The following is a 12,644-nucleotide window of genomic DNA, read 5'->3' on the forward strand; positions in this document are numbered from 1 at the left end:
GGTCTGGGCTTTGACTAGGCCATTCCAAGACATTTAAATGTTTCCCCTTAAACCACTCGAGTGATGCTTTAGCACTATGCTTAGAGTCATTGTCCTGCTGGAAGGTGAACCTCTGTCCCAGTCTCAAATCTCTGGAAGACTGAAACAGGTTTCCCTCAAGAATTTCCCTGTATTTAGCGCCATCCATCATTCCTTCAATTCTGACCAGTTTCCCAGTCCCTGCTGAGGAAAAACATCCCCACCGCATGATGCTGCCACCACCATGCTTCACTGTGGGGATGGTGTTCTCGGAGTGATGAGAGGTGTTGGGTTTGCGCTAGGAATAGCGTTTTTCTTGATGGCCAAAAAGCAAAATGTTTGTCTCATCTGACCAGCATGCCTTCTTCGATATGTTTGGGGAGTATCACACATGCCTTTAGGCGAACACCAAACATGTTTGCTTATTTTTTTCTTTAAGCAATGCCTTTTTTCTGGCCACTCTTCCGTAAAGCCCAGCTCTGTGGAGTGTACGGCTTAAAGTGGTTCTATGGACAGATACTCCAATATCTGCTGTGGTGCTTTGCAGCTCCTTCAGGGTTATCTTTGGTCTCTGTGCTGCCTCTCTGATTAATGCCTTCCTGGCCTGATCTGTGAGTTTTGGTGGGCGGCCCTCTCTTGGCAGGTTTGTTGCCATATTCTTTCCATTTTTTAATAATGGATTTAACGGTGCTCTGTGGGATGTTCAAAGTTAAGGATATTTTTTATAACGCAACCCTGATCTGTAATTCTCCTCAACTTTGTCTCTGACCTGTTTGGAGAGCTCCTTGGTCTTCATTGTGCCGCTTGCTTGTTAGTACCTCTTGCTTAGTGGTGTTGCAGACTCTGGGGCCTTACAGAACAGGTGTATATATACTGAGATCATGTGACACTTAGATTGCACACAGGTGGACTTTATTGAACTAATTATGTGACTTCTGAAGGTGATTGGTTGCACCAGATCTTATTTAGGGGCTTCATAGCTAAGGGGGTGAATACATATGCAAGCACCACTTTAAAAAAAAAAAATTGATAAAATTAAAAAACGTAATTTTTTTCGCTTCACCAATTTGGACTATTTTGTGTATGTCCATGACATGAAATCCAAATAAAAATCTATTTAAATTACAGGATGTAATGAAACAAAATAGGAAAAACGCCAAGTGGGATGAATTATTTTGCAAGGCACTATCTCGGTGATGTATTTTCTCGCCTGAATGATCTGAATCTAGAATTACAGGGACTCTCCACAACTATCTTCAATGTGCAGGACAAAATTTAGGCTTTGATTAAGAAGTTGGAGCTCTTCTCTGTCTACATTAACAAGGACAACACGCAGGTCTTTCCATCATTGTATGATTTTTTGTGTGCAAATTAACTTACGCTTACGGACAATTTCAAATGTGATATAGCGAAGCACCTGAATGAGTTGGGTGCGCAATTATGCAGGTACTTTCCTGAAACGGATGACACAAACTGGATTCGTTATCCCTTTCATGCCCTGCCTCCAGTCCACTTACCGATATCTGAACAAGAGAGCCTCATCGAAATTGCAACAAGCGGTTCTGTGAAAATTGAATTTAATCAGAAGCCACTGCCAGATTTCTGGATTGGGCTGCGCTCAGAATATCCTGCCTTGGCAAATCGAGCTATTAAGACACTGATGCCCTTTGCAACCACGTACCTATGTGAGAGTGGATTCTCGGCCCTCACTAGCATGAAAACTAAATTCAGGCACAGACTGTGTGTGGAAAATGATTTGAGACTGAGACTATCCAATACAACCCACATTGCAGAGTTATGAGCATCCTTTCAAGCACACCTTTTTCATTAACCTGTGGTGAGTTATTCACAATTTTCTATTAACAAATAACGTTTCATATGTAAGATGGTTTAATAAAGAGCAAAATGATTGATTATTTGTGCCCTGGTCCTTTAAGCGCTCTTTGTCAGTTCCCACGAGCCGGGTTGTGACAAACTCACAACTCATTCTTATGTTTAATAAATGTATTGTATAGTTTGTGTGTGGCAGGCTTACAATGATGGCAAAAAACAACTTTTGAGAGTCTGCTGACCCTGGTGCTGGAGGGGGTACGCAGCTGGAGGTTTGAATGTTTGAAGGGGTGCAGGACTATAAAAAGTTTGGGAACCACTGCACTAGATGATGGAACATTGTTGCAGGGACTTGCTTCCATTCAGCCACAAGAGCATTAGTGAGGTCAGGCACTGATGTTGGGCGATTTGGCCTGGCTCACAGTCATTATTTAAATTCATCCCAAAGGTGTTCGATCGGGTTGAGGTCAGGGCTCTGTGCATGCCAGTCAAGTTCTTCCACACCTATCTCGACAAACCATTTCTGTATGGACCTCGCTTTGTGCATTGGGGCATTGTCTTGCTGAAACAGGAAAGGGCCTTCGCTAAACTCTTTCCACAAAGTTGGAAGTACAGAATCGTCTAGAATGACATTGTATGCTGTAGCGTTAAGATTTCCCTTTACTGGAACAAAGGGGCCTAGCGCAAGCTATGAAAAACAGCCCCAGACCATTATTGCTCCTCCACCAAACTTTACAGTTTGTGGGCTGACATTGCTTCCAGAGGCAGTTTGGAACTTGGTAGTGAGTGTTGAAATCGAGGACAGACTATTTGTATGCGCTACACACTTCAGCATCCGGCGGTCCCATTCTGTGAGCTTGTGTGGCCTACCACTTCGGGGCTGAGACATTGTTGCTCCTAAACGTTTCCACTTTACAATAACAGCACTTACAGTTGACCGGGGCAGCTCTAGCAGGTCAGAAATTTGACGAACTGACTTGTTGGAAAGGTGGCATCCTATGACGGTGCCATGTTGAAAGTCACTGAACTCTAAAGGTTGACCATTCTGCTGCCAATGTTTATCTATGGGGATTGAATGGCTGTGTGCTCGATTTTATACACCTGTCAGCAACGGGTGTGGCTGAAATAGCTGAATCCACTCATTTGAAGGGGTGTCCACATACTTTAGTGTATATATAGCATATCTCCTTGTGTTTCATATTTTGTTCAGTGTCAGTCTGGCTTTGGTTTGTTCTGTCTTGTTGTCTTTGTTCATCCTGATTGTGCATCTCCTTTTGCATCTCTGTGTGCTATACAAACCCTCCCCTTCTTTCTCTCCTTCTTTCATCCCTTTTTCATCCTGCCATGCCATCCACACCTCCTCTCTTCTATAAAATCCCTTAATTCTCTTTCCTCAGTTGTCTCCTTCCCCCCAGCTCCCACGCCTTGGCCCTCCATCTCCTATCCCCCCATCCCCTCATTTGTGCCCGTAGTGTCCTTCTTCCCCCCCGAGGCCCCTGCCGCAGCTGTTTCAGAGGCCCCACCCAAGCCTGTGGGCACTGCCAGACTCTCCCTTGCATCTGCGCCCAGCACCCAAATGAAAGCCCCACCACACGGGCCTGACACTGCGTTGCTTCAGCCACCGCACCAGATACACATTCAGCAGCACCTCAAGCTGCACATTCACCCGCAGGGCAAATCATGGCGAGGTAAAAAGTACAGTCCAAGCAGACCCAGCTTATGTTCATTAGGGCACGCAATGCAAAAACGCTTTAAAACGGTTGGCAATTGATAATGGAAATGAGAGTTTCTTATTGGACAAGTCCCGGTAGAGTCCCTCCCAGTTTCAGTTGTTTTTTCCCCGTTAAATGCCTATTGAACATGACCTAGTGCCAATGGAGTAAGAAGAGTGGAGCAAAGTTGAGTTCACATCACACAAGACACCACGAGCTTGATTGTATTTTGACTAAGGGATTATGGTAACCAGTCAGAAGTCAAATAGACAATAGACTGTATTGATAGGAGATTGGATCCTGGAAAGTAGAGTAGCAGTTAAGATAGAACAGCTTTGCACACCTGCTAGCTTCAAATAGCTGTTGCTATTGCTTTGTGCTTTGCTTTGCTACCCCTAAACTCACTTGTTTTTACCTTTTTTTTATACAACATATCCTGATTTAAGTAGCCAGCCAACCTTTAGAAATAACAAATACAACCTTATGGAACAATCCTTGGACAGCTTTTCAGAATTCATTGATAAATTGTCCCACATGGAAAACTAAAAGCATAGAAACCATAAATGACTTGGTAATAGGAAATACATTTATTTCCATGATAGCTTTAAAAAGCAATTTTGGGTCGATCAATGTAGATATTTTCAAATGCATATTTTATGTCACAAAATGTATATTTGAAATCTGGACATCAGAGCAATCTTGAGGGAATCTTATTTGAGTCAGAAAAGGATATTCATATTATAGGTAATCTATACAAAACCTTACAACTAACAATCTCTTACAAAAAAATATAAACTATTGGAACCAAGATGGATGGAATGTTGGAAGATAACTAACCGGGTAACAGTTAATGAAAATGTATGCTTAATCCAGTATAAATTAATGTATAGAATGTATTATACAAGAGACAATTCACAAATTCTACAGCACAATGGCATAGTCATGCCTGAAGTGTAAACTACTAATGATTCAATAATTTATGCCTTCTTGGAATGTTGCAAAATTCAAACATTATGGGCGGAGTTACAAAGATTGCTTTTTCAGAGGTATTGAAATGTAAATGTATTTTTTAAATTCATCTGTGTATATTTCAAGACATGACAAATGAGGGTGTAGTGAGATACCCAATGCGTTGGACAATAACCTTCTCATCAATTATATTTTTTAAAATTCTACTCAAACTGGAAATCAGCCCATCCTCCGGTGTTCACGCAATGGAAAGGTCAAATGTTTAATAATCTCAGAATTGAAAGAACGTGGGCGACGGAGAGAAAAAAAAAAATTGTGCAGTTTGAGGCCATGTGGCAGAAAGTGATAAGGGCACTGGAGATAGGGGTGGGGGCTAGTGGGTCTGGGCAGGTGTGATGTTTGTATGATGATAGTCATTTGTATGTTGTCTATTGTCTATTGTTTATAAAATATCAAATCACATCTTTAAAAAATATATATACTACCGTTCAAAAGTTTTAGAACACCTACTCATTCAAGGGTTTTTCTTTATTTTTACTATTTTCTACATTGTAGAATAATAGTGAAGACATCAAAACTATGAAATAACACATAGGGAATCATGAAGTAACCAAAAAAGTGTTAAACATATCAAAATATATTTTATATTTGAGATTCTTCAAATAGCCACCCTTTGCTTTGATGACGGCTTTGCACTCTTGGCATTCTCTCAACCAGCTTCATCTGGAATGCTTTTCTAACAGTCTTGAAGGAGTTCCCACATGCTGAGCACTTGTTGGCTGCTTTTCCTTCACTCTGTGGTCCGACTCATACCAAACCATCTCAATTTCAAATCAAATCGTATTAGTCACATGTGCCAAATACAACAGGTGTAGACCTTACAGTGAAATGCTTACTTACAAGCCTCTAACCGACAGTGCAGTTAAAAAAAATATGGATAAGAATAAGAGAAAAGTAACAAGTAATTAAAGAGCAGCAGTAAAAAAAATAACGATAGGTGGGTGCCGGTACGGAGTCAATGTGCAGGGGCACCGGTTGGTTGAGGTAGTATGTACATGTAGGTAGAGTTCATTAAAGTGACAATGCATAGATGACAACAGAGAGTGGCAGGGGGGGCAATGCGAATAGTCTGGGTATTCATTTGACCAGATGTTTAGGAGTCTTATGGTTTGGGGGTAGAAGCTGTTTAGAAGCCTCTTCAACCTAGACTTGGTGCTCCAGTAGCAGAGAGAACAGTCTATGATGAGGGTGGCTGGAGTCTTTGACAATTTTTAGGTCCTTCCTCTGACACCACCTGAAATAGAGGACCTGGGTGGCAGGAAGCTTGGCCCTGGTGATGTACTGGGCTGTACACACTACCACCTGGAGTGTCTTGCGGTCAGAGGCCGAGCAATTGCCATACCAGGCAGTGATGCAACCAGTCGGAATGCTCTCAATGGTGCAGCTGTAGAACCCTTTGAGGATCTGTGGACCCATGCCAAATGGGAATAGGTTTTGTCGTGCCGCTTCACGACTGTCTTGGTGTGCTTGGACCATGTTAGTGTGTTGCTGATGTGGACACCAAGGAACTTGAAGCTCTCAACCTGCTCCACTGCAGCTCCTTCGATGAGAATGGGGGCGTCTTGATCACGTTGTTCTCGGTGATCACACCCCTGAGGGGTCCCTGTGTTGAGGATCAGCGTGGCGGATGTGTTGTTACCTACCATTACCATCTGGGGGGCAGCCCGTCAGGAAGTTCAGGATCCAGTTGCAGAGGGAGGTGTTTAGTCCCAGGGTCCTTAGCGTATTAATGAGCTTTGAGGGCACTATGGTGTTGAACGCTAAGCTGTAGTCAATGAATAGCATTCTCACATAGGTCCAGGTGGGTCCATAGGTCCTTTTGTCTAGGTGGGAAAGGGCAGTGTGGAGTGCAATAGAGACTGCATCATCAGTGGATCTGTTGGGGTGGTATGCAAATTGGAGTGGGTCTAGGGTTTCTGGGATGATGGTGTTGATGTGAGCCATGACCAGCCTTTCAAAGCCCTTCATGGCTACAGACGTGAGTGCTACGGGTCGGTAGTCATTTAGGCAGGTTACCTTAGTGTTCTTGGGCACAGGCACTATGGTGGTCTGCTTAAAACATGTTGGTATTACCGACTTGGACAGGGAGAGGTTGCAAATGTCGGTGAAGACACTTGCTAGTTGGTCAACGCATGCTCGCAGTACACGTCCTGGTAATCTGTCTGGCCCTGCGACCTTGTGAATGTTGACCTGTCTGAAGGTCTTACTCACATCGGCTGCGGAGAGTGTGATCACAGTCTTCCAGTACAGCTGGTGCTCTCACGTCTGTTTCAGTGTTATTTGCCTCAAAGAGAGCATAGAAGCAGTTTAGCTCGTCTGGTAGACTTGTGTCACTGGGCAGCTCTCGGCTGTGCTTCTCTTTGTAATCTGTAATGGTTTGCTGGCCCTGCCATATCCGACAAGCGTCAGAGCCGGTGTAGTACAACTCGATCTTAGTCCTGTTTTGATGCTTTGCTTGTTTGATGGTTCGTCGGCGGGCATAGCAAGATTTCTTATAAGCTTCCGGGTTAGGCTCCTTGAAAGCAGCAGCTCTAGCCTTTAGCTCAGTGCGGATGCTGCCTGTAATCCATGGCTTCTGGTTGGGATTTGTACGTACGGTCACTGTGGGGACGACGTCATCGATGCACTTATTGATGAGGCCAATGACAGATGTGGTGTACTCCTCAATGCCATTGGAGGAATCCCGGAACATATTCCAGCCTGTGCTAGCAAAACAGTCCTGTAGTTTAGCATCTGCTTCATCTGACCACTTTTTTAATTGATCTAGTCACTGGTGCTTCCTGCTTTAATTTTTCCTTGTAAGCAGGAATCAGGAGGATGGAATTATGGTCAGATTTGCCAAATGGAGGGTGAGGGAGAGCTTTGTATGCACCTCTGTGTGTGGAGTATAAGTGGTCCAAAGTTATTTTCCGTCTGGTTGCACATTTAACATGCTGATAGAAATGTGGTAAAATTGATTAAAGTCCCCGGCTACTAGGAGTGCCGCCTCTGGGTGAGTTTCCTTGTTTGCTTATGGCGGAATACAGCTCATTCAATTCTTAGTACCAGCCTCTGACTGTCGTGGTATGTAAACAGCTACAAAGAATATAGATGAAAACTCTCTCGGTAGGTAATGTGGTCTGCAGCTTATCATGAGAAACTCTACCGCAGAAGAGCAATAGCTCAAGACTTCCTTAGATATCGTGCACCAGCTGTTGTTTACAAACATACATAGACCGCCTCCCCTTGTCTTACCAGATGCCACTTCTATCCTGCCGGTACATCATATAACCAGTATGTTGATATTGTCGTCGTTCAGCCACGACTCCGTGAAGCGTAAGATGTTACAGTTTTTAATGTCCCATTGGTAGTTTAATCTTCCCAATAACACGTCCATTTTATTGTCCAATGATTGCATGTTTGCTAGCAGAATTGAGGGAAGTGGGGGTTTATTCGATCACCTCTGACTCCTCAGAAGGCAGCCCGCCCTCCGGCCTCTCTTTCTCCGCCTCCTCTTTAAGCAGATCACTGGGGTCGGGGCCTGTTCCCGAGGGAGCCGTATATCCTCGGGCTCGTCAGAGTCGTGAAATAAGAAAAAGGTTTCTGCTAGTCCGTGGTAAGTAATCGCAGTCCTGATGGTTGAGGTCGGGGGATTGTGGAGGCCAGGTCATCTGATGCAGCACTCCATCACACTCCTTCTTAGACCACTGCGCCACTCAGGAGCCCTACTAAGGCACTGCATCTCAGTGCAAACAATAGTCCCACTATGCCCAAACCAGATGGGATGGCGTATCACTACAGAATGCCTTGAATTCTAAATAAATCACAGACAATGTCACCAGCAAAGCAACCCCACACCATAACACCTCCTCCTCCATACTTTACGTTGGGAAATACACATGCGGAGATAATCTGTTCCCCCACACCGCGTCTCGCAAAGACATGGCCTCTGGAACCAAAAATCTAAAATTTGGACTTATCAGACCAAAGGACAAATTCCCACCGGTCTAATGTTCATTGCTCGTGTTTCTTGGCCCAACCAAGTCTTCCTCTTATTGATGTCCTTTTAGTAGTGGTTTCTTTGCAGCAATTTGACCATGAAAGCCTGCTTCACGCAGTCTCCTCTGAACAGTTGATGTTGAGATGTGTCTGTTACTTGAACTCTGTGAAGCATTTATTTGGGCTGTAATTTCTGACGCTGCTAAATCTAATGAACTTATCCTCTGCAGCAGAGGTAACTCTGGGTCTTCCATTCCTGTGGCGGTCCTCATGAGAGCCAGTTTCATCATAGCGCTTGATTGTTTTTGCGACTGCAAGAAACTTTCAAAGTTCTTAATGTTCCGTATTGACTGACCTTCATGTCTTAAAGTAATGATGGACTGTCATTTCTCTTTGCTTATTTGAGCTGTTCTTGCCATAATATGGACTTAGCCCTATTTGGTAAAAGACCATCTTCTGTATACCACCCCCATCTTGTCACAACACAACTGATTGGCTGAAAAGTACATATTAACTTTTAACAAGGCACACCTGTTAATTGAAATGCATTCCAAGTGACTACCTCATGAAGCTAGTTGAGCGAATGCCAAGAGTGTGCAAAGCTGTCATCAAGGAAAAGGGTGGCTATTTGAAGAATCTCAAATAACACATATGAAATATATTTTATATTTCATAGTTTTGATGTCTTGACTATTGTTCTACAATGTAGATAATAGTAAAAATAAAGAAAACCCCTTGAATGAGTAGGCGTTGTAAAACTTTTGACAGGTAGTGTACGTGAAATGACAAATATAAAGCAAACTTATGCCACTTTCAATGGACAAGTTATAGAGGGCCCTAATATTGTAACCAGTGAGTGGATTCTGTCAAATTGTGCAGGATAAACTCATAGAGTGCCTGCCTTTTATAGGACATAAGCTTGCCTCCTACAGTATAATGAAATGCATAGTATCATACAGGATTCCAATATATAACTGTTGTCATCATTGTAAGTAAACTCAGCAAAAAAAAAGAAACATCCCTTTTTCAGGACCCTGTCTATCAAAGATCATTTGTAAAAATCCAAAGAACTTCACAGATCGTCATTGTAAAGGGTTTGAACACTGTTTCCTATGCTTGTTCAATGAACCATAAACAATTAATGAACATGCACCTGTGGAACGGTCGTTAAGACACTAACTGCTTACAGACGGTAGGCAATTAAAGTCACAGTTAGGAACACTTAGGACACTAAAGAGGCGTTTCTACTGACTCTGAAAAACACCAAAAGAAAGATGCCCAGGGTCCCTGCTCATCTGCGTGAATGTGCCTTAGGCATGCTGCAAGGAGGCATGAGGATTGTAGATGTGGCCAGGGCAATAAATTGCAATGTCCGTACTGTGAGATGCCTAAGACAGCGTGACAGGGTGACAGGACAAACAGCTGATCGTCTTTGCAGTGGCAGACCACGTGCAACAACACCTGCACAGGATCGATACATCCCAACATCTCACCTGCGGGACAGGTACAGGTACAGGATGGCAACAACAACTGCCCGAGTTACACCAGGAACGCACAATCCCTCCGTCAGTGCTCAGACTATCCACAATAGGCTGAGAGAGGCTGGAATGAGGGCTTGTAGGCCTGTTTTAAGGCATGTTCTCACCAGACATCACCTGCAACAACATTGCCTATGGTCACAAACCCACCGTTGCTGGACCAGACAGGACTGGCGAAAAGTGCTCTTCTTTGATGATGGTCGGATTCACGTTTATCGTTGAAGGAATGACCGTTACACCAAGGCCTGTACTCTGGAGTGGGATCGATTTGGAGGTGGAGGGTCCGTTATGGTCTGGGGCGGTGTATCACAGCATCATCGGACTGAGCTTGTTGTCATTGTAGGCAATCTCAATACTGTGTGTTTACAGGGAAGACATCCTCCTCCCTCATGTGGTACCCTTCCTGCAGACTCATCCTGACATGACCATCCAGCATGACAATGCCACCAGCCACACTGCTCGATCTGTGAGTGATTTCATGCAAGACAGGAATGTCAGTGTTCTGCATTGGCCAGCGAAAAGCCCGGATCTCAATCCTGTTGAGCACGTCTGGGACCTGTTGATCGGAGGGTGAGGGCTAGGGCCATTCCCCCCCCCTAGAAATGTCTGGGAACCTGCAAGTGCCTTGGTGGAAGAGTGGGGTAACATCTCATAGCAAGAACGGGCAAATCTGGTGCAGTCCATGAGAAGGAGATGCACTGCAGTACTTAATGCAGCTGGTAGCCACACCAGATACTGACTGTTACTTTTGATTTTGATTCCCCCCTTTGTTCAGGGACACAATATTCCATTTCTGTTAGTCACATGTCTGTGGAACTTGTTCAGTTTGTCTCAGTTGTTGAATCTTGTTATGTTCATACAAATATTTACACATGTTAAGTTTGCTGAAAATAGACACAGTTGACAGTGATAGGATGTTTATTTTTTTGCTGAGGTCATAAGTAATTTTACCCTGTTTGTCTGACATGCATGTCTCAGTTCCTATTGGTATTTTTAGTAGAAGAACTTAAAATGCATGATCACGCATGCATAGCCGCGGGAAGTAGGCGTGCTGACTGCAGCATCCCCCGATAAATACATATATTTTTCATTATTATTAAAAATAAGTGTCCACAAAATTTGTGAACTGGCCTTCATTACTCCTTACTTTAATTACTCCTTACATGATTTTATTACCCCATCGACAGCACCCCTAACCCAAAACATCTTCCCGCAGCCATGCACACGTTCAAACAAGGAATTTAAGTTATTGGAAGATTATGTTGAAGTGTTGGCATTGCCGTGCCAGCTTTTGTGAGGGACACTGTCTGCATTTCCCCTCTGGATATATTTAAAGAGCCGTGTTATTATGTAATCAAGCATACAAACGTCTGTGTCTTTGAGTGGTTATCTTGGGCAGATAAGAGAGAAATTGATACAAAATTGTCGTCTTTTTTCTATACTTTTTCCTTTTATTTTCAGGAGGTGCAAAGGAGAAGAAATATGAATTAACAGGATTCTTTGGGAATAGTGGATACTAAGGTAAAACATTAAAGGTAGACTAAACGTGTCCTATAGATGATCCTATAGATTTTAAATATTAGGCAGTATGAATTGTGTTGACCACTTTCTCTCCCTCTTGTCTTTCTCCTCGTAGGTTGACCAGGGTGACGGTGGCCATTTACAGCATTTAACTTCACTAGATTTTTTTACATTGCTGCTGTTGTTTATATTTGTTTTAATTCCCTTTTTAATTGATCTCTAGTTTTTGTATAATTATTCATATCTCCCTGTCCATGCCAAACCGGTCCTGCCTGACATTTTTTTAATAGTTTTCATGCCATGTCAGTAATATCACTAGAACTAAGAAAACACACATTTAAGTCTTGCTAGGGCATACCTTCTTTGTAGTTTATATTTTCTACAAATGTATCTTGATTATGTGTCTGTCTTATTTCATTTCGTAACCACCTGTCTTACTCCACTTACTGGATAAGGTGAATCATGTTTTGAGAGTTTGTGTGCTACAAATATTTAATGTGTTGATTGAATCAGTCCAGTTTTTGTCTGCATAGTTTTATAAACTCAAACAAATGTATTTTGTATGGGAAAGTTAAAAAAAAAAAAAAAAAGATTTTACTACCTGTGGCAAACACCTGTACATTTTTGGACAGTTTTGATGGAATAAAAACAGGCTGGAAATACCATCAGTGTGGCAAAAGTTTATTTTATGCATGTATTTATTTTTTATCTTTCAAGATGTGATGTCATTGCTTTCAAACAATATCTTGTTGGTGTAATAGGTGGTCGTGTGTTTGAGCAGTGCTGCAGGTTGCCCATCTTGAAATGGCCTGTGCCACATTTACCATAGCTTCTTTTATTAAAGCATCTTTATCCCAACTATTCCTCATACTCATTAAGGTGGTGCAATCCCTAGATTAGCCACTGAAATGACAGTACTGTAGAGCAAGAGCATTAGAATATACTGTGCATGCAGCCTACAAACTCCACAACAAACAGACAAATCGAGGAGAATGTTGAGTAGAGGCTTGGTGGCAAC

At 42.9% G+C, this 12,644-nt stretch overlaps 1 protein-coding gene across 9 annotated transcripts in view; it reads left to right on the forward strand.

Moving 5' to 3' along the window:
* cmn (calymmin) overlaps positions 1-12,289 on the forward strand; it is a 74,599-nt gene extending 62,310 nt beyond the window's left edge. For 6 of the 9 annotated variants that reach the window (XM_042305170.1, XM_042305172.1, XM_042305174.1 and 3 more), the window contains 3 exons: positions 3,246-3,536; positions 11,567-11,626; positions 11,742-12,289. In XM_042305170.1, coding sequence (XP_042161104.1) covers positions 3,246-3,536; positions 11,567-11,625 — 350 coding nt within the window. In that variant the 3' untranslated portion in view covers position 11,626; positions 11,742-12,289. Of the gene's footprint in view, positions 1-3,245; positions 3,537-11,566; positions 11,641-11,741 lie in introns of all 9 variants that reach the window. The other 3 variants (XM_042305171.1, XM_042305177.1, XM_042305176.1) reach the window with 3 other exon arrangements.
* Positions 12,290-12,644: the final 355 nt, after the last annotated feature.

Source organism: Oncorhynchus tshawytscha, linkage group LG24 (genome assembly GCF_018296145.1).
Source record: "Oncorhynchus tshawytscha isolate Ot180627B linkage group LG24, Otsh_v2.0, whole genome shotgun sequence".
NCBI classification, from domain to species: domain Eukaryota; kingdom Metazoa; phylum Chordata; class Actinopteri; order Salmoniformes; family Salmonidae; genus Oncorhynchus; species Oncorhynchus tshawytscha.